This window comes from Drosophila navojoa, chromosome 2 (assembly GCF_054131105.1).
Source record: "Drosophila navojoa isolate 15081-1374.11 chromosome 2, UAZ_NAV_1.0, whole genome shotgun sequence".
NCBI lineage: Eukaryota > Metazoa > Arthropoda > Insecta > Diptera > Drosophilidae > Drosophila > Drosophila navojoa.
In genome coordinates, this window is record NC_142890.1 from 10009645 (window position 1) to 10030878 (window position 21234).

Consider the following 21234-nt stretch of genomic DNA (forward strand, 5'->3'; position numbering starts at 1 on the left):
AACCGGCTATTATATAAAATGTCGAGAATTTTACTCTAATTCACTACAGTCTCACTGTTGTTGTGACCAGTTTTGTAATAGTGTGACCACACAGCGTGTGCCACAAATACAAAAATGGCGTCTGAACAAGACGATAACGTTATAATAGAAAATTCAGGTAAATAATGCCAAAAATCATATAACTTATGTGATTGTAGTGTGCTCTGGAATATAAAAAGCATTGCCTTTAACTTATTTTGTGAGCATCTTAGTTATTTAAGCTGTAATAAAGCATATTCTATCTGGCAAAAACGTGAACATCACGCGGCGCATACGTAAAAACCCACCACATTGTGAAAAGAGCCTTACTTACACACACATATGAGCAGTTTTATGTACACTCACGCGCTCAATTCATCATAAACGGAGTTTTAATTTCTTGTACACATTGCAGCACGGCGAACGCGTTCGGGTCGACCTGTGGCTGCACCACAAGCACCGCCAGCACGAACTACGCGTCGCACATACAAGCGGCAAGCGCAGGTCAGTATCTCAAACAGCCTCACTCATACACAAACACATACACTCTCTTGCGGTTTGCATATGATGAAAAACATGCATCTTCATGCGGATGTGGCGTTGTTCCATTCGTAAATGATGGCTTCCAGGTGATTTTTTTGCAAGGGCCAACTGATTATGCAAAACAATTGAGAAGTAGGGAAAAGAAAGAATTAAGAGGCCGAAAATCTTCAATAAGTGTTTTTATTATATATATTTATTTCTAATCTGTCAGTTAAGTGATCAAGAGGAGGAAAACGAGGTTAATAATCAAGCAACTATGGTGCATCCGAAAGAGGATGAACATGCTGTAGCGGAAGCAGCTGTCATTGACGATATTCAATACGACGAGCTGGCGCAACTGCAGCAAAGTCTAGACGACGATGTGGATATGTTGGCCACAGCTGAAACGACTGGCGGCGTGGATGAGAAGAGTTCGTCATTTCCTTTTGGAGCCGTTACCGAACAGCATTCTGAGACCAGTGATGAGGTCAAAGAGAGTCGAACCGAAGAAGGTGTAGATACATCTTTGTTAGCTTCCTTGGCTGGTGACAATGCCAACAGTTTACCTTCTGTTGGTGGAAATGATGAAAATGAGACGAACGCAAAAAAAGCAAACTTTGAATCAACTTCAGAAGCACTACAGCCACTTGAGAGTAAACTCAGCTCATCCGAGGATTCTATCTCGCATCAAGCGATAGCCGAGAGCTTAGGCGAAGACGTGGACCACGAAATGGACACTAGCAATGCTACTATTGTAAATACTGAAATCATCTCAGAAGACGAGCTGCCGCCACCAAGCAAACCAGAAATTAATGATGCCGAAGAGGTATCCGATGAGGAGCTGCCAGCACCACAGCGCGCAGAGTTGCCGGCTGATGCTGAAGTCATTTCCGAGGATGAGTTGCCCACGAACAACAACAACGAATCAAAGCATAGTGGGAAACGAAAGGCTAGCAAGGACTCGAATGCAACAAAAGCCGAAGATGCTGATGACGAACAACAGAGCAGCAGTGAAGCGAGCTCTAAAGGCAAGCACCCGGAGCAATATAATCCCTGCAGTCCAACAACAGAGAGTAACGATGCACCACCCCTAGAGAAGCGTCCTCGGGTTGATGAAGGTGGGTTATTTGGGGATTTTCTAGAAAATGGCACATTAAAATTTATAAATATTTTCCGATAGATGCCGAGCACAAAGACAAGGACAAGGAAAAAGACAGCCAGAAGAGGGATAAGGAGCGTGACAAAGACAAAGAGAAGGAGAAGGAAAAAGACAAGGAGAAAGATAAAGAGAAAGAGCGCAAAAAATTGCCGGATCTCGACAAATACTGGCGAGTTGTCAAAGATGATCCATCGGACTTCACGGGCTGGACATATTTGCTGCAATACGTAGACAGCGAGGTGGGTATTCTCAGATAAACTTAATGGATAACAGTTGTAATTCGATTCATTAATTTAGTCGGATGCTGAGGCGGCACGCGAAGCCTACGACACATTCCTGTCGCATTACCCCTACTGTTATGGCTATTGGCGAAAGTATGCGGACTATGAGAAGCGCAAAGGCATCAAGGCCAACTGCTATAAGGTGAGTACCCAACACAATTTTATGCAATTAAACAAACTTTGCCATTCTTTGTTTTATGCTTAATATTACTATTACAATTGATATTACATGTGTTGTTATAATGCAATTTATTATAACTGAATAAAAAATCTACATTCAATAAAAGCAACGATTACCAAAAAAAAACAGAACAAACTAAATTACAGAAACAATATATATAATATTTATGTATATAGAATCCAACTGATCCACACACGTTTAGTCAGCGGTCAACGTCAGTTTCGGCGTAGCACAAGGTCTCGATTGATAAATCCTTTGTTATACGTGCTCTCTCAGTACAAATTCAATACAAGGACTTTTTATTTCTGATGTTGCATGTCCTCTGTTCTAGATGTTAGCTGAATATCTATTATTTGGTATTTCATATTTTCGTCTTTGAGCTGAGTTGGAAATCATTTTCCAAAATATTTTCCTAATACAAAACTCTTTCTACATTTACATGTTCTGCCTGATAATCAAATGAACTTAATGTTTAATTCTGGATTGTTTTGAGTTGCTTTCACAAGCAAATTATATTTTAAATTTTAAAAAATCTGTTCCTTAGATTTCTCAATCGTTGACCTGGAATCTCACTTGCCGCCCCTTTTCTCAGTCTCAGTCTATGTGCTTTATATGTCGTGTTTACGGTGTTTAATTAGCTGTTCCTTTAGATAAAGAAAAACTCACAATTGTCTTTTCACAACACGTTCGACTATCGGGCACAATTAATGTTGCTCTTCAATTGCAACAGAATTTTGTTTATTGTATATTCCGCAACATACGTTGTATTAAAAAGAAAGCATTATACACTGATTTCTCATTTTCAATGGGTTCAGTGAGTAATAAACAAAAGCCACAAATGTATCTATCACAACTGACCCACGAATTCGACTAGTTGGTCAACCGTTCGTTTATCAACTTCTCTGCTCTACTTCGCACGTTTTCGTTGTCGTTATCACCATACAACTCCTTCGACTCCTACAACACGTTCTCTCGTGAAGCCGTAAGTAAGTACAAATGGCGTTTAAATGAAATTTTTAAGTCTATTAGTGCAAAAAAAAAAAAAGATTTATAATATACATATATATATATACAATTCAAAATCGTGTTACTTTATCTGTGTGTGTGTCTATCTTATGTATGTTTCTATGTATTTCACATTAAGTTACTTAAGAATCATAAGCTAACTGTTAAGACACCGAGACACCACCACAAAAACAAAAACAACAGCCCGAGTTAGTTAGACTTCTAAGTGTTAAGTATGGAACTTGCTAAAGTCTTTTTCAAATCTTTGTAAACATTTCTATTTCTTCTCTACGTTCAACAATCAAAAATGTGAAATCGATTCAAATTCTGTAAAAAAAAAAAAAAAAAAAAATCGTAAAACACGTAGGTATTTGAACGTGGTCTGGAAGCCATACCCTTGTCCGTCGATCTTTGGATACATTATCTGATGCACATCAAGGCGAATCATGGCGACGAGGAGCAATTCATACGCAGTCAATACGAGCGAGCGGTGCAGGCGTGCGGACTGGAGTTTCGCTCAGACAAGCTTTGGGATGCCTATATACGTTGGGAGAATGAATCAAAGCGCTATCACCGCGTAGTGCAAATATACGATCGTCTCCTTACGATACCTACCCAGGGCTACAACGGTCACTTTGACAAGTAAGTTCAAATTGATTTCCCAACATAGATTGGATTTGAAAATCCCTTCTCCTTGCAGTTTTCAAGATGTTATTCATCAACAAGCGATAACCTCCACGATTAGCAGCGAGGAGTTGCTTCGCTTGCGCAGAGACTGGCACGAACGCCAGCAGAGCAAGTCATCAAAATCGTCATCCAAAAGTCGTCGCGACAGCTCCAGCTCTAAGGATCGTGATCGCGACCGGGAACGCGATGAGAAGCACAAAGATGTCTCTGGCGGAAAGTCACCCAAAGAGAGTAGTGAAACGCTTGCTGACGAATCTGCAAATAACAGCGATCTATCCACAAGTGAGCCATCATCCGCGACGGCCACATCGAAGGCACCTCACGTTGATCTCAGCGATCTCAGCACGCTCACCGAGGAGGAGATAGCGGCCATTAAAGAAAGAGCAATATCAGCGCGACGCAAGCTGCACAAGTTGACTGTTAGTGCGGTTACGGCACGCTGGTCCTTTGAGGAGGGCATAAAGCGACCATATTTCCATGTGAAGCCTTTGGAACGAGCTCAGCTCAAAAACTGGAAGGACTACCTTGACTTTGAGATCGAGAAGGGTGATCGAGAACGCATTCTGGTGCTCTTCGAACGTTGTCTTATTGCCTGCGCTTTGTATGAGGAATTCTGGCTGAAGATGCTGCGCTATCTGGAGTCGCTGAATGACCAAAGCCAAAATACAGTGGACATTACACGTGACGTCTATCGCCGTGCCTGTCGCATCCATCATCAAGACAAGCCTAGTCTGCATTTAATGTGGGCCGCTTTTGAGGAGTGCCAGCAAAACTTTGATGGCGCCGCCGAAATTCTGGAACGCCTAGAACAGCGTTGTCCCAACCTCTTGCAAGTTGCCTATCGCCGCATCAATGTGGAGCGACGTCGCGGTGCTCTGGACCGATGCCGTGAGCTGTACGAGCATTACATCGATCATAGCAAAAACAAAGCCATTGCCGGCAGCTTGGCCATCAAATACGCTCGATTTCTTAACAAAATCTGCAATGATCTGGACGGTGGCCTGGCCGTACTGCAGAAGGCTCTAGAACGAGATCCGGCCAACACTCGTGTTGCCCTGCAAATGATTGACTTGTGCTTGCAGCGGCCACAGGTTGTGGAACAGGAGATCGTCCAGATTATGGATAAGTTTATGGCACGTGCTGACATTGAGCCAGACCAGAAGGTGCTCTTTGCGCAGCGAAAGGTTGAGTTTCTAGAGGACTTTGGCAGCACTGCCAAGGGTCTGCAGGATGCGCAACGAGCGCTGCAACTTGCACTTAGCAAGGCCAACGAGGCACAAAAGAAGAGGTAAAGTCAAACATAACTGAATTTAGTTTACATAAAACTAACTTTTTGCCTTGCCTCCCCAGCAATGACGCAAGTCCAAGTCGCAAAAATTCTACCAACACGAAGGATAACGCCGCCACCTCCAGCGGCTCATCTGCCGCACCGAATGCCTACAACAATGGTGGATCGGCGGCCGGCAATGCCAATTACAATTACAATTCGGTCAATTCAAGCGCTTACTATGCTCAACAGAGCGGAGGCGCCTATCCGCCCCAGCAACAGCCGCAATCGTACGACTCTTACTACAATCAATGGGGCGGCTACAGCTCTGGGGGTGGTGGTGGTGCTAGTACCGGCGGTGCTGGCTACAATTATGGCCAGTGGAGTGGTTATGGTAACTATTACTGAAACAGGCATCATTTTACCCAGTCGCGTTCCCCCTATCAGACTAGCTATGAGTGGTGCCGTCGGAGTTAGCCTTGTTAAACTCTAATGTAAAGATATTTGTAATTTTATAATTGTTTCTTAAAATACATACTTATAAATATGTAGCATATATGTATGTGAGCACTTAAATTCATATGTGAATATTATTTGCAACAGACACACATCCACAACCAATACAAATACAAATACAAACACAGAAACAATATGCATAGACTATACTATTATGGATATTAATTTAATCGGTTCTCTGTAATCGCCCGATATTAAAATTTATTGGCAATTACATTGTTGTTGATGTTCTTCGAAAAATTAGGAAATGGGTCTAGAGCTAATAAAAAAATGTACAGTTTAAAAATTACTTTCGTCATTTAGAGATATGGCCGATACCAAGCCACCTCGCCACTATTGCATCCAGTTACTAGAAGTGGCTCGCGTGGACTAAACTTGGCACAAAGCACCACATCCTGATGTTCAACAATGTTAGCCAACTCCACAAGCTGCCGCGGACTATGCTTCACCTGTTCCAGCATCACCTGGCTGGGATAGTCACTGCAGTCTGCCTGATAGCCGAGCAGCCGCACCCCATTGGCATAAGGCGAACATATGACACGGCCATCCGCCGAAAATCCCGGCTCCTTGATGAAGCCTGGCTTGTTGTTTGTCTCGGAGGCATAGTACAGCAGCTTCTTAGCATTCACTAATATGGTATGTGCCGCATTCTCGCCTGCCGTTGCCACAGCTGCAGCTGAGATGTTGCTGAGCGGGCGCATGCGCAAACCTGCGCCAACTTCTGGCCCGACGGTGCTTTCATTATTGGTATTACTACTCCCACTAGCACTAGCACTAGCGCCGCTGCCACTGGTGCTACTGTTCCGACTACCGGCTGTCTCTGAGGTTGCAGCAGGAGGTTCTGTCTGTGTACTCTGATCTCCACCCAGGGCAGCACGTGTACGTGCTGCACCGCCCAGAAACCGAGCGGCCGAGGAGTAGCGCAGTGGCAGCACCCCGCTACTGATGGCGTAAACAAAGTTGTAGCCGCTGACATGATTGGCAGAGTTTCGTGCTCGACTTTGACGTATAGCTCTCTCCTGCACTGTTACCTCAGCCGCCCAGATGTCCGGTATAAAGCTATCGGAGCCCGCACTGACCAACGACATTGTGCCGTTCACTCTACGCGGGTAAAATATTCGTCGCACATGAGACCGACCTTGTGCACCACGCTGTGGTGGCTCTTCTTGGTCTGCTTCAAGCGGTTGGTCCAATAGCGTGCGTTTCTTCTTGGTCAAGGGCTCATCCTCATCATTACTGTCATCATCAATCAGTTCTGGTTCCTCGTTAATATCATGGATGCAAGTCCATTCGCTCTGTTCATCGCAGCTTACATTCCTGGTCAGCATACAGCGGCACTGTGGATGTATCTGTAGTGCCATTATCATCTCCGCATCGTTTTGCTCTGGAAAATCTGTCACTAGTTCTACACGATTCTTCTTCTGGTACTTCGAAAAGACATGATCATATTTTGCAGCCTGTGGTATGTACTGATCGCCCAGCTGCATCAGTCTGTAGATGCCAGGCTATGGTGGGAAACATATTAGGCTACCTGAAGATATTGTAATGAATGCAAATTTACCCGGAATCCACACAAATCCTTGTGTAATGTCGTCAGATCCAAGTGGTGCACAATCATAATGTAACCACTGCTGGTACACAAAACCAACTTATCTCCAGCTGGTGAAATGCGACAACGCATCAGACCACTGGCATGGAAAACACGCTGTGAGATCAAGCCTTGCTCAGTCTGCGACTTAATGTCCCACGTAAATATGCTGCCATCAAAGCCAGAAGTAACCAGCAGCTTATCCTTGGACGAGTACTCTATGTTTTTCACCCAATTCGAATGACCATGAAGCACACGCATCTTTTGTTTCATGTTGCGCAGGTCCCACAAGGCCACTGTAAAATCATCGGAGCCTGTGGCGAACAAACGATCATCGAAAAATCTAGAAAATAATATTTGATTTAATAGGCAATAAGCATTATGACTATCAATGCTCACTTAATGCAATTAACACTGTCTGAGTGGGCATCGGGAATTTTGAAGATTTCCTTTTGAGTGATGGCATCAAAAACGAGGACACACTTGCGCTCAGTGGCCGCAACAACCATGTTTCCATCAGCATTGAACTCCAGATTGTATATGGCACCAGTGTCCTGTCCGGCCGTGCCTGGATTGCAATTGGAATGGTAACTGTTGAACATGCCCATTGAGCTGTAAATGCGGCGCATCAGCATATTCTCAGCACCCGTGTTCCTGTGCTGATGCTGCCAGCAGCTCTCTCGTCGGTTCAGATACTGCTCCATGTTGCTAATATATGTGCACAATCCACTTTATCTGTTGCCACTTTGCAGATCTGATGGGCTGTGTATATTAAAAAATTTTGACTGAGTAGAGATGTCAATATCGGTAAGTCTGTGACCGGTCACTGCGAAACATCGATTCCTAATCAATTCGAAATTATTTTTAGCACTAATTTAATTATTATTAAATACATTTTTAAATCATTTTTAAAAGAACATTCTACCTAATAATACGCCACCTTTATAACAATAATAAATTCTATATATGTAGCTAACGATTTACATAAACATTTGACAGCCCTGACCCTGATTATGACTGGTTTAAATATCGGCATGTAGAATGCTGTTAGTGGTTTGCTTGCTTGTTCATATTTTATGCATGAATGCAGTTTGTAATTAGTAAAATATATGCGATTCCAATAAATATGTAAGGTAACTATCATATTCCAAGTTAATAAATAAATATAAATATATATATAAATAAAAATATAAAAAGTAAAAAATGACATATACAAAATGAGTATATTTATGTAATATATGGATAGATTTTCACATTTTCTTTTTATTAAAAGATCATGTTCTATTTTATTGTTTTTACTGTTTCTCAATGTCGTTTAGAACAGTCAAATAAATATTTTTCTCCTTCTACGCTGTAGCCCTGGCGAGTGTGGCCGTTCATAATTGTGAATTAGTGTTTGGGCACACTAGTTTCTGTGGGCAATAAACAAAAAGTGAACTCTTTTGCAGCAAGTTCAACTACAAATATGTAGGAGTATAATTTTTGCAGCAAGAAATTAAATAGCAGCAACAATATGGAGCGCTTCGCTTTCAAGATTGATGCGGCTCTCAAAGCAAACTTGTACAAGATCTGTCGTTTGTGCGGCATCGATAATCCGACGAAGGTGCCAATACTACCCGTTGAGAGTGATGTTGTGGACCTGGACGAGCCCAGTCTGAGCCAAAAAGTTTTCGAATTGGTTGGCTTTACGGTAAATAATGTGTACCTATATACTGAAAATATGTGATCTAGTAAAAAAAACACCCCATTTACAGGTTACGCGCAACGATAAAATGCCGCAGACAATGTGCAGCCTGTGCGTGGATAAAATCAATGATTTTTATGAGTTTAGAGAAATGTGCTACGCAACAAACAATCAAACTCGAAAACTACTTGGCCTGAAAAGTGTGGATCCCCAAAAGGTAAGCATCAGCATTAAATTATAACTTGAAGTATTTACAAACTATATTCCATTCACAGATTGTAGATGTGAAACCGATATTTAAAAGCGAGCCGTTAACAGCAGCCACACCTGCCAAGCGCGGGCGTAAACGTAAAACGGAAGACGCCGCCAGTAGCAGTAACAAATCAAATACCCCTGATATCCCTTTGGATGCTGTCAAAAATGAGCCACTAAGCTGGCGGAAAAAGCTGCGTTTGCAGCCTCAGCCACAGTTGTTGACAGCGAACAAAACGGAAATGTAAGTGCATTGTTAAAATAAAAAAATGGTAATATACTAATTGCTTGAAATACAGAAAGGAGGAGCCTGCTGAGGTAAAAAAGTGTTCAATATCCGCCAAGAAGTCTCGGAAAGCCATTTGCAGTGTGTGCAGTGAACGTTTCGAGAGCAAGGAGCTGGCCGAGCAGCATAAGGCAGCAGAACATGTACCCACAATATTGCGCTATTATTGTACCGCCTGCAATCAGGGTCATCACAATCTCAGCGATATCAAAGCCCATCAGCTATGGCACAAGCTCTCTAAGACACCTTACCAGTGCCCACTGTGCAATGCAAGCATAGCAAACAATTATGCCTACTCTCGACATCTGCGCGAGCATACATCACCCACCCCTATCGAGTTGCTGGTGCTAGATCGCGAGTGTCCACTGTGCAAGAAAACGTTTCTAACAAATTTCTTTTACAATACACATCCCTGTGCCCGGCGCACACGCCAATGTGGTGGGTGCAACCGGCCGCTCAGCAGTGAAGTTGCCTATATGCGCCATGCGCCGCATTGTGCAAAGATCTACTTGAATCACTCCAAGCACATAATGCCTGAGGCTGCTAGCCATGAATCAGAGATGCGTATCAAAAACGAAAACGATTTGGAAGCCGAGGATAATGCGCAATCATCCAATGTATACACAAAGCAAATTGAAATGCAGCCAGTGGTTGTGCTCGAACGCTTGGGATCACCACTATTGCGCGCTTCATCCGCGGGTCGTAGCGCTGACCGGGTGTCATCCAAAAATTATTTGAAACGCGTCGATCAGTTGCTTAAGAACACAATGAACACGCTTGTTAGCATTAAGCACGAGCCGGAGGTGCACATCGATGACACTGTGCCACCGCTAGCCTCTGAAGAGCCTGATAGCGACCCAAGTGATGAACCGCCTCCTTGTGATGACTTCCATGCAGATGCTGGCTACGATGATAGCGACGAGGATGCAGCCAATGGCAGTGCCAATGCAGAAGCTGTTCCCTCATCTAATCCGACAGCTGAGTCTGTGAAACAGGAAGTCATTGATGAGTCCTACGAGAAGCAGTTAATGTCCAGCAGCGATGGCATGCAAATAAAGCAGGAGCCACTTAAGCTGAAGCTGAAGATAACCAAAAATCATGGGCAGCTCAATTCATCAATCGTGGATGATGACAATGAGGTGCAGTCCAAGAGCGCTAAAAAGAAAAAGAAACGAAAGCATAAGGAGCGTAATAAGGATTCGGAAGCTAGCGATAAAGCAACGGAATCGGCCACAGCTCCTGAGGAATCTCCAATCGAAGAAAGCGTAGAGACTGCAGGGAGTGCTATTATGAATATAAAGCAGGAACGTTTGGATGACAGCTTTGCTAGTGATTTTGCGCCACGGGAAGAGTTCGAGCCACAATCTACGGTCATGACGAGTATACCACTGCTACAACTGGAGCGTAACTACACCGAGGAAAGCCAAAAGTTACCCGAAGAGCAAGAAGATGTTAAGCCGAATCGATTGGAACTCGATCGCATAATGCAAATAACTCATATAGCTAGCGGTGTGCTCATGGCAGAGGAGGCAATGCCACTAGAGAACGCCGTGGAAGCAGTGCCCCAGGAGGACCATGTGGTCGAAAGGCCAGCAAATCCCACTAAGAAGATTGCAACAAAATCTACAGCACGTAAAAGCACGGGAGGCGCCATGCAACGGAATGTTGCGTCTTCGTCAAATTCACTGCCAACCACAGTAGAGCAGCTACCACAAATTGTGGCAGTGGAAAGTGGTGCCTCGGTGCCTTTCAATTCAGTTGCTATCAAACCGGAGCCCCTGAATCGTGGCTACGCGGATGAGGAGCTGGAGTGGAGCGGCCAAAATGAAATGGAAGCAGAGCATGAGACAAACAAATCCAATGAGATAAACCACAATGACAGCAGAGACGATGAGGCGGCATATATAAACAGTCTAGACTTAAGCAATGTAATTATTAAGCAGGAGAAGGACTTGCATATCTCGGATGTCGATATCAATGGCAGTGAAGCTGACAACACGCATTACAATGGCTTGCACGAGAGTGAGGATAGTGCGGAAGATGAAAACGTCGACGGCGATTATGACGATGGTAGCGCCTCGTCTGCCGATGAAGCAGACGAGAACATGGACACGTACGAAGACCGGGAGGAACGCATTTATCGTGAAATAGAACTACAACCGTTAGATGAGCCGGATACGGTTAAAAGCCCGGCTCCAGAAACGCAAAATGAGTCCGTAATGCCACAGAAGCCAACGGAGCCGCATCCGGAAATAGCAACAGATTCGGCCCCGGAGCCAGAGGGCACGTCAATGGAGACACAAAGGGAGGCACAGGAAGAGCAGCCTCAATCAAAAATACAGACAGTGGAAACAGCCATAACCGCATTGGAGGAACAAACAATTGTTGAGACACCAAGCGGATCGGAAATACATTCGGGAGAGTCCCCAGATATGGTCGTACAGTCAGAGTCTGATCAAGAAAGACAACAAAATTTGTTGGAGTTGCCAGAGGAACCACAAATCCCAAGCGAGTCCGAGTCTCAACCCCACCCACACAGTGAATCAGCTTTCAATTTTGTCATCACTAGTGTCTGTAGTCAGGCAGAGCAGCATCCATTGGCAGCTAACGACGAGCAGCTCGAAGACATCAACTCGGAGCCACCTCAGTTGGATGCCGGTGAGAAAAGCGCAAAAAGTGAGGAGCAAAACACATCTCCGGTTGTGACCCTAAGCGCGCCCAAGGATAGCGAGACACTGGCCCAGCCAGTCTACGCCAGCTCCTCGAACTACAATTGCGCTGAGGAGCAACAGAATGTGCTCAACCATGAGCTGTCCGCCACTGTGCAAGAGACACATCGTGAGACGGAATCGGAAACAGATCCCTCGACCGCAGCAGTTTGCATTGCGGCGCTAGCTGAAGATGCTCACAGCGCCAACGAAGAGACTGAGAACCGCATCAATGAGCAGCAGCAGCAACAGCTGGAGCAAGTGCAGCTGGAGCCGATGCAACAGCGTTTGGCACTCGATGATGATTCGAATATCAATGAAATAGCAGAGAATAACAATAATGCCAACATTGAACGGGAGCTCAACGACGATGCAAATGTGGCTCAGGAAAACCCAATGGAATAAGATAAATTTAAATTCCTAACTAAATTTAAGCATACACTTACGTTCGCTTATATAGACGCCATAAACTCACTTTGTAAATATATAATACACGTATTTCATACAGAATCCTTAACTTAGTCGCATAATACTCGTATATATAATATATACGTTACCAAAATTCGAATAATTTAATGCATGTAAATTGGAAAATAGTTTAAGTTAGATATACACAACTTTATTTACGTTAATTACATAAATTAATGGCTTATATAATACAATATAGAATACATAATATATAAATATATATATATATATATATATATATATATATATATATATATATATAATGTATAATTACTATATATATATATTTATATATAGAATATATGTACGTAGTTGTACTTATTTAAATACACACAATTCGCACATAACTCATTAGACTCGACCATGCATTAATGAATACAGCTTAACCCTCGACCTTTCACGTACTTTTCCAAAACAAGAACAAAAACAAACCAAAAATATATTATCTAATTTCAACTTATATGTGAAATGTCTAAAGAAATGACTACATTTATGTGCATTTAATGCACTTTAACTAAAAGCATTAATACTTGGAATCTGTTTAATTAGTAGATTAAAATTCCCATAGTTTTGGGTTAGACAAACAAGAAAGTCAAAACAACTGGGGATTAGTTTCTTTCAAAGAAGTTTTAGGAAGCATTATGGTCTGGTTATATAAGGTATATTCAATGATATACCTATTAGTATATTTATATTACTAATTTAAACAATTTAGCTAATTATTATTTTAAATTTTGAGCGAAAACTTGAATATTATTTTTAATTGAATTGTAACTTCGATTAGTCAGTTATGGGGCGCCATTGCCAAGGTTATACGATGTTCAATCATTAATATATTAATTAGTTTTGTTTTTAAATTTGTCGAAACATACATATACATATACATTCACAATTATATTATCGAATATAGAAAAAACCTCAGTCATCATATTTTTTTCTAGGTTCATGCATCGGTAAATTGACCCCATATAAATCTAATTGGGCCTCGATGAATTTTTTAATTTAGACAAAGTTTCACAAAATATATCTTAGGTCTTATTTACAGACTTTTCCAAGTAGTTATTGTTGTGTGTGTGTGATTTAACAGGGGAATTTTTATAGTTTCTTCATTTTTGGCACATATCTGAACAAGCATATACATATATTTTAGACTTATTGCTGTGGATACATATTCATATGTATGTACATTAATATTATTATGTTCTTTATAATTTTAAGTAATCCCTCTTTATTTTTTTGATTATGAATTCGTTATCTTTGAGCAATTGAAGGTAAAGATATGCATATGTGAATTTGAACAGAACCTTAAAAATGCTGTCATATGCGATCATAAATATTTTCGTGTTGTTGTTCTCTCTTCATTTAAAACTTGTTTGTTGTTTTAACAGTTAAAAAAAATTAAATTAAGGAGGTATGAAAAATTCACTAAACAGTATTTACAGTGATTCATCAATCGATAAATCAAAATGCCAAAGCACAAATTAAATTATTGCTTATATTTGGAATAAATTGTTTGCCATCAACCGTCATCAATCTAATCGGACCAATCGTTATCTGAGGAGGTATTATCATCCTCATCGTCTGAATGCATGACAGTGCCACGTGCCGCCAGTGCACGCCGTAACGCATCGGCGAGAGCATCGGTGCCACCGGAGCTACCGTCACTAATCCGCTGATCGGGAATCTTACGTTCAGTCACCGGCTTCAAGGCGTAACCCTCGCGTATTTGACCCAAAAGGTCGTTACGTGGATCGCTGCTGTTGGCGGTTGGAGCATTTGGCTTCACTGTCTGCAATGTTTCAATGTTTCAATGGATATTTAGACTGTGCTCTTTAAATATCTATGGTGCACTCACCTTAAGCGCTGTGCCCTTGCGTATGGCATCCATAAGCGCATTGCGGTTGTCCATTTCAGGGGCAGGTGGTGCCACTTTGCCGGCCTGTGCCGATGTCTGCGTAGAAGCAATAACCAGCGTTTCCGGTGGAGCCACGGGTGGTGGTAGCGGAGGCGGCGGCGGCGGCGCTGCCGCTGGAGGTGCTGGAGGCGGTGGTGGTGGCGGCTACAAGCAAATAGCAACACCTTTAATTGCGAAAACACGACTCTAATTAGTTGACTTACTGCTGCTGCGGGTGGACAGACCGTTGCTGGTGGTGGTGGTGGCGGAGGAGCCGTTGTAATGGGTGGCGGTCTACTGGGCGGCGGCGGAGCACGTGATGCACCTGGTACCGTCGTTGGTAACGGCGGTGGCGGTTGCCGCGCCGGTGGCGGAGGCGGCGCTGATCTTTGGTTACCATTCTGCGACTGCAACAGAATACAACGAAAATAGTTTAGATTGAAGTCAAACACAATTGGAGTCAGGCAGAGCAACATACATGATGAGGATGATGACGACTGGGCACCGGTGGCGGTTCCGTGGGCGTTGGTTCTGTAGGCGATTCAGTCTCCTCCTGTTTGACCGAGGCCAGCACATTATTGCTCTGAATGAAATCGTAGATAAACGCGCGCGTATCTCGGTCGTTCAGTTGGGATTCGGAGACGCCCGCCTTGGCAAAGAACTTGACCAACATCTCGTCGCTCTCATGGCCTGTCAGATCGAAGCCCTTGTCCGCATCCCAGCCAACGTGGCTGACGTGCACAAAGTTTGTCGGCTGACTAATATCCGCTTTGGTCACGCGACGCTTCTTATCCTTGCCTCCCGACCCACTCAGTCCGAAATTGCTCGACAAGAAGTTTTTGGTTGGCGCATGCGCTGGTGCCGGCGCCGGGGTCAGCGTCACCGAGCTGATCTTATTGTTGCGCAGCTGAACAGGAGCGGTGTCCACTGTAGTCGCCGCCGTCATCTGAATTGGGCTTCTGCCCTGCATGGTAGGATGACGAGTTGCCTCTCTGATGGTGGCTGGCATCGGAGCATGTGGCGCCTGCTGCGGCTTTTGCCTGTTCCGCTTCTCCTGCCGTTTTCGATTCCGTGTCTCTATTGTGGTGTCTATGGTGCGAAAGAACGAATCGCACTCATCCTCCGAGATGAAGTTTAAGCCCACATTGCCATCCTTCACGCACGTGGAATAATAAATTAATTGGAATTCATGTGAGGTAATGCGGACTACTTACGCTGCCCTCGAAGGTGAGCAGAAAGGGACGCGATTTGACAACCTGCATGCCATCGTATATCTCATGCTCCCAAATCAGTTCATTTTTAATCAGGCAGTAGGCTCGCAAAAAGTAGGAGCGTATGGCGCTATCCTTTACGAAGCATATGACGCCCGTATGCCTCTTCTTCCAGTGTGAGTGAGCATTACCCTCCGTCTTGTAGATCTGCACAACGGCAGTGTTCAACGTCTGCAAAGATGTGGCAATGGATTAGCATATGTTTGGCCGCCAAGTGTATACATTAGGGCAGTCCCCAAAACTCCCACCCCCCCCAAAAAAAACTAGCAGTTGGCCAATCGAGTGGCGAACACACCTTTAGCTTACGCCTCATTTGAATGCAGCGGTCAAAGACTACGAACCGTCGCGTTCGAGTTGAGAAACTCATCTGACTTTCGGTTTCGCGCTCTGCCACTTGCTTTGTCACAGACCTGGTCTTGGGCCATACGCTGCTCATTTGAATACCGATTAGCCACATTCACTACAACTTCAACACATTCACATTAGCATGTCTGTCGAGCTAGACGACTGCCTGCAACTGCAACTAGTTGGACTCTTAGGGATGCCCAGCACGTAGCCCCACAAATTGATAGCCGCCATGGACTCCACGGGAGAGACCCGCTGGCCCGCAGCTAGTTTCGTGCGGACTTGCACAACGCGCACTGCGTTGCTCCCTGTCTGTGCGCAACGGATACGATATTTGTGGTGATTTAAGACTGCGTTTTTCTTCATAATTTCCTTTTTATTGGCTGCGCAGGAAATGGTGGCGACTACGGCCACAAAACTGCCACATTTAACAATCCTTGCCAAAAGTAAACTTGCAAAAGAAAAAACAGCGTGCCATTGTCATCTGATCATTAAATCAACAAAACTTTCAACAATTTCTAAACGGCAAACAATGGATCTTAAATATGTATGCTGATGAGAAGTCAATGGGAGGAAAGCGGACAAAGGTGATTTCTTTTTGTTTGTTATGCCATTTCAGCTGAGCGAAATAAAAGATAAGAATTTACAGAAGTTTCTTGACGTCAGCTATAAGCAATATTATTTATACAATAACTTTGCCGTATAAATAATTAGCGAAAAAATACTGTTCCCAAATTCTTAAAAAAAAAAATAGCACAAAGTATTCAATATCATGTTATTGTGTTGTTAGGAACAGTCGCACGCTAACTACGAATTGTGTTTCGTAACAGTGGGACAACAGCATACTGTTATGTTAAATTTGCTTTATTCAAGTTGAGCAGTTAACCGGTTTGTTCTTCTTAAATTCTTTAATGAATATTCACACTTATAAGTATAAGAATTTGAAGACTAAACGTAGCAAGTTATGAATGATTACTACAATACGCTAGACATCTGTTTGGAGCTATACTAAACAGCTGCAATAAGGTGTTTTTCCTGCATTCTGCACTGCAATGTGGTTACCAATCTATGTACCACACAAATATTTATATCAAATAAATATGTAGTAATATTGGTAATTCAATTGAGTTCTCGAGCTAAATGCAAACTCAAAAAGTAGAAAATTGTTATATAATTGCAAATTGGCTTGTGCGTTTATGGCCCTGGCCACGACACTTGACATTTGGCCAAAAATGTTTTGGCCCTGACCGAACCATGATTGGTACAAATTGATGGCACCTATGCCATGGGCCGCTCGAATCAGAGTGCTCTGTGTTAGTTATAGCCAGAGTGCATCTAAATATGATATAATATGTGTTACATTGGCAGCTAATGCGACAGACAAACAACTGCTATATTTCTCTCTTCCTCTCTCTCTCTCTCTCTCTTTTGTCTCTTTCTGTGACCTCTTAAGATGAAAAGAGATATTGACGTTGATGTGTGTTGCCCACGCGGCGCCAAGTGCGAAATTGTGAACATATTTGAATTTTTATAGATGTTTAAGCACAACTGTAAATGTGCGTGCTTGTGAGTGTGCGTATGTGTGTGGACATAAGTAGCATTGTAAAATGATGTCTTGCCTTCTATGTGCATACTACATGAGACAAGCTTTGTTGTTGTTGTTGCTGTTGTTGCTTTTGTTGTCAAAAGCATAAAAATCGATGGCAACAATAACAAAAATAACTGGCCGTCACAGCGCAGCTTAGCTAAGCCTCTGCGCGTGTGTGTATACATGTGCATGTGTATGCGAGAGTGAGCGATAGAGACAGAGAGAGGAGGGCAAGGGAGCAATGGAGCGCATTAAAAGCCCAGCTAAATAGCAACGGCAACGAGAGCAGCAGCGTCTGCAAAACGGCAAGAGCAACACGAAACCAGACAAAAGGCAAAACAGCAATTAGAAAGTCCAGTTGCCGCCAGTGGTCACTGTTGGCCAATGTACAGTAAAATGCGTGAACTAAGTTTATACAAAATAAATGCAAACAAATGAGTGACAAATGGACTGCATCAACAGCGACAGCATTAGGCTGTGAGGTAATTCTGTTAGGCCAAAGCGTTATCATACGCTGACATCGCAGCCGACGTCGTTGCGCGTTGCAGCTGCAGTGAGTAGCTGCGCCATTAACCACAACAACTTTTGCGGGCATGTCAATGGGGGCGTGGTTTGTAGCTAATCTCACATCTATTTCTTTACAAATGCCCTTGAGTACATTCTACAGGGTATGCCTAAAATTGTCAACCAGCAAATCTGAATTAGGCCAATGATCATTATATCGGGAACTATTATGAACTAGTTCTAAAGAAATCAATACGTTACAAATATTCATATTTATCGATTAGGCAGCCATCGATAAGTATATATAAAAGGATAGTGCTATGCATTTTCAATGCTATTTATTTATTATTATCAACTTTTTAATTACAGAGTATCAGGTTTCTCTTCCATTCCGTCAATCTTACTTGGTTTCACATGTTTCTGTTATTGTTGCAGCCAGCGTAAAGCAAAAGTTCATAAACATTGAAAATGTTTGTCAATGGAAAGTCGAAAATTAGCAAAGCGTGAATTACAATTAAAAGCAGATACAACTACTTTTACATATCGTGTAAGCATTCCAATTAAATACAGATACAGCATACTCTCTAGTTTTCTGCGTCTATATTTTTAAATGTTCTTCGAGGCCCCAAAGTTGGTTATCTTCATTTTTTCATTTCTTGGCATTGGCTATGGAATCTGATAAGATAAGTCTACACACTATTTGTTCTATATTGAATTTATCAATTGCAAATGCTTATCAACTCTCTCATTACCATAAGATTGTGTGTTTGTATGTGCGTGCTCTACGATTTTAACGGATTTTGGTGCAAACAAAAAAAAGAAAAACAAGGCTTTGTCAATATGTCGATGATTACGAATGGCCGATTCATTATTGACTTAAAGAGCCCAAGAAATCGGGCTGATAGCGGACTTTTAAAGGTCTACAATAACATTTATAAATATTCCATGCCAAATGTTTCGAATGACACAAAAACCAAGAGGCAAACGCTGCGCACGTACATACATACATATCTAATATTACCAAGGTCCGTTCGTCCGTTTCGTCGCATTTAATTGGCACAGCGCATTTGGTTATTTGGGTGTTACTTGAGCTGCCACCCGCAGGAAATGCTTAATCAAGCTGCATATGAAATAATGCAAAGTGAAGCCTCAGTATAGTGGAACACATATAGGCAATCGTATATTAAAATATATCAGATTATTATTATATATAATACTTCCATGATTATTCAACCAATCATTTATTCCTTCATAGCAAAATATGTATATGTATATAGTTTTAATAATATAGGTATTTTTTTTTAGATTGAGATATTTATAGCTTTTTACTGCTTATTATGTTTTTTATGACAATATTTCAATAGTATTTGCATGATTACATCACTGTACAGTGCAGCCACGTTATGGGACTGACTGTTAACAACACAACAATAATCTAAGACACCTTTGTCATAAATATTTTCACAGATTTTAACTTATATTAAATGAAATGTAAATTTGACAACTTATCATGGAGATGGTCCACTGTAGTCATTTATATATGTATGTACATATGTATGCGTGACGCACTACTATGTAGAAGAGGTGACGATCGGCAAGGGTCGTCGAGTTTCGAGCATTAATCACAGCGAATTAATGTGTGAATGTCCCACATATATCTATGATCTACATAGGGCCAATATACGCACATCATACTTGGCACTTGACTCACCTGACACTTTCTACCCAGCAGCCTGAATACGGCGTCGTTCTCCTCCTGGGTCAGTTGACTACTGGACGCATTGTTTTTGGGCCGCGGCAGCCCGGCTGCCTGCTGACCCTGCGACTCCTGTGACCTCATGCTGCTCGTACTAATCATTTAGGCGGCGGCGCAACGGCTGTGCTGTGTATATTGTATATTATGAATACATTTATTAAAAAACAGCAACTCGATAACTCGCACAGTAACGGTAAAACGAGACAAGCGTATTAATTGAATAAGCACCAAACACACACAGTGAACCTCAAATAAAACGAATCACAGTTATGGCGAATATGTGTTCAACTGGATTTATTGATGATTTTTTTTTCCTCCAATATTTGAATAAAAGAAGCAGCAACAGCGGCGCAGCGAGAGCAGAGACTAAAGCTATTGTAATATTTAAGCTCTACTACAGGGCAGAGGTAAGCCAGAGGCAACGTCAACGACAGTTAACGCCAATGTTGAGTCACAGTTGGCCAGCTGTGTACAAAACGTGGGCAAAGGCGCTTGCTCTGTCGCTGACTTCAATATTAGCTGAATGCGCTCTGGCTGTTATCTTTGGCAATACCATAGTCACTGATTAGGCTACGCATGTATCTATTTTATGTGTGTGCGTGTGTTGGTAGTTATTTAACAAATACAACATTGGGTTCACTTTAGGCGTGCAATAAAACGCGACGCTGCGCTGCCAACTGAAGATGTCAATGACAATATCGATGACAACAGCAGCAGCAGCAACACCACCACAGACAACACAACAACAACAACAACACCTGTCTGCTCCAGGTGGGGTAGCAATGTAAATAGACGCTTGAAAATCTATCAGACAGCAGCCCTAACTGTGCACACCCGTGTCTCAAGGTCTTTTAGCACTCGAGCTGCATATTGCGCCCATAAACAATCATTGATTTTTTTATTTTTATTTTTTGCACATATTCTTGTTTGTCACTTAAGCTCACTCGTTGCTGTTGCTGCTTTTTACTGCCTTTGGTTGGCTTGTTTTTTTTATTTTAATAAAATATCTTAAAATACCAGCACAGTGTGACCGCAGAATGAAAACAGCAAATTGCGGAAGTTAGAGTTACCTGAGTTGTTGTGCATGTGAGCAATCGCTATCGATGAGTCCATGCAAGAGTCCCAGGCCGTGAATAAGAAAACCGATAAATCGCTGTGAAAACCCAACCGTTAATTTGAGCCAAATACTTGAAATTAATCCTGTTCATTATTCAATACTGTGAATAATATACAAATGCATTGTTGTATGCAAAC

General features: G+C 42.5%; 4 protein-coding genes and 1 long non-coding RNA gene across 13 annotated transcripts; 3 read left to right on the plus strand and 2 right to left on the minus strand.

Moving 5' to 3' along the window:
- Positions 1-6: 6 nt before the first annotated feature.
- Positions 7-5770, plus strand: Prp39 (pre-mRNA processing factor 39). Of its 2 annotated transcripts, XM_030382570.2 has the most exons (8): positions 7-157; positions 434-522; positions 773-1658; positions 1721-1938; positions 1997-2122; positions 3534-3808; positions 3867-5141; positions 5204-5770. In XM_030382570.2, exons 1-8 carry the CDS (start codon positions 115-117, stop codon positions 5526-5528), a joined length of 3237 nt encoding a protein of 1078 aa, XP_030238430.1. In that variant the 5' UTR covers positions 7-114; the 3' UTR covers positions 5529-5770. The 2 variants fall into 2 exon arrangements, with proteins under 2 accessions (XP_030238430.1, XP_089121933.1); XM_089265807.1 differs by lacking the exons at positions 7-157; positions 434-522 and adding an exon at positions 565-693.
- An 18-nt stretch (positions 5771-5788) lies between these two features.
- Positions 5789-8147, minus strand: LOC108649132 (DDB1- and CUL4-associated factor 10 homolog). Its single transcript, XM_030382574.2, has 3 exons — positions 7624-8147; positions 7198-7567; positions 5789-7141 (listed from the first exon to the last, which is right to left on the minus strand). Exons 1-3 carry the CDS (start codon positions 7926-7928, stop codon positions 5936-5938), a joined length of 1881 nt encoding a protein of 626 aa, XP_030238434.1. The 5' UTR covers positions 7929-8147; the 3' UTR covers positions 5789-5935.
- A 478-nt stretch (positions 8148-8625) lies between these two features.
- LOC115561940 (uncharacterized) lies at positions 8626-12969 on the plus strand. The gene is made up of 4 exons (XM_030382569.2): positions 8626-8914; positions 8979-9125; positions 9184-9404; positions 9460-12969. The coding sequence occupies exons 1-4, from the start codon at positions 8738-8740 to the stop codon at positions 12557-12559; spliced, it is 3645 nt and encodes a 1214-aa protein (XP_030238429.1). The 5' UTR covers positions 8626-8737; the 3' UTR covers positions 12560-12969.
- Positions 12970-13849: 880 nt separating this feature from the next.
- Positions 13850-21085, minus strand: WASp (WASP actin nucleation promoting factor). 7 transcript variants are annotated; one of them, XM_089265810.1, is made up of 7 exons: positions 20998-21085; positions 19936-20106; positions 15731-15958; positions 14995-15669; positions 14741-14923; positions 14478-14681; positions 13850-14411 (listed from the first exon to the last, which is right to left on the minus strand). In XM_089265810.1, the coding sequence occupies exons 2-7, from the start codon at positions 20080-20082 to the stop codon at positions 14157-14159; spliced, it is 1692 nt and encodes a 563-aa protein (XP_089121936.1). In that variant the 5' UTR covers positions 20083-20106; positions 20998-21085; the 3' UTR covers positions 13850-14156. The 7 variants fall into 7 exon arrangements, with proteins under 7 accessions (XP_089121936.1, XP_030238435.1, XP_089121937.1 ...); XM_030382575.2 differs by having other exon boundaries at positions 20925-21046; XM_089265811.1 differs by having other exon boundaries at positions 20896-21007.
- LOC149092120 (uncharacterized) lies at positions 18517-20273 on the plus strand. Of its 2 annotated transcripts, none has more exons than XR_016196137.1 (2): positions 18517-18771; positions 19692-20273. It is a non-coding gene; the product is annotated as an uncharacterized LOC149092120 (long non-coding RNA). The 2 variants fall into 2 exon arrangements; XR_016196138.1 differs by lacking the exon at positions 19692-20273 and adding an exon at positions 18813-19069.
- Positions 21086-21234: the final 149 nt, after the last annotated feature.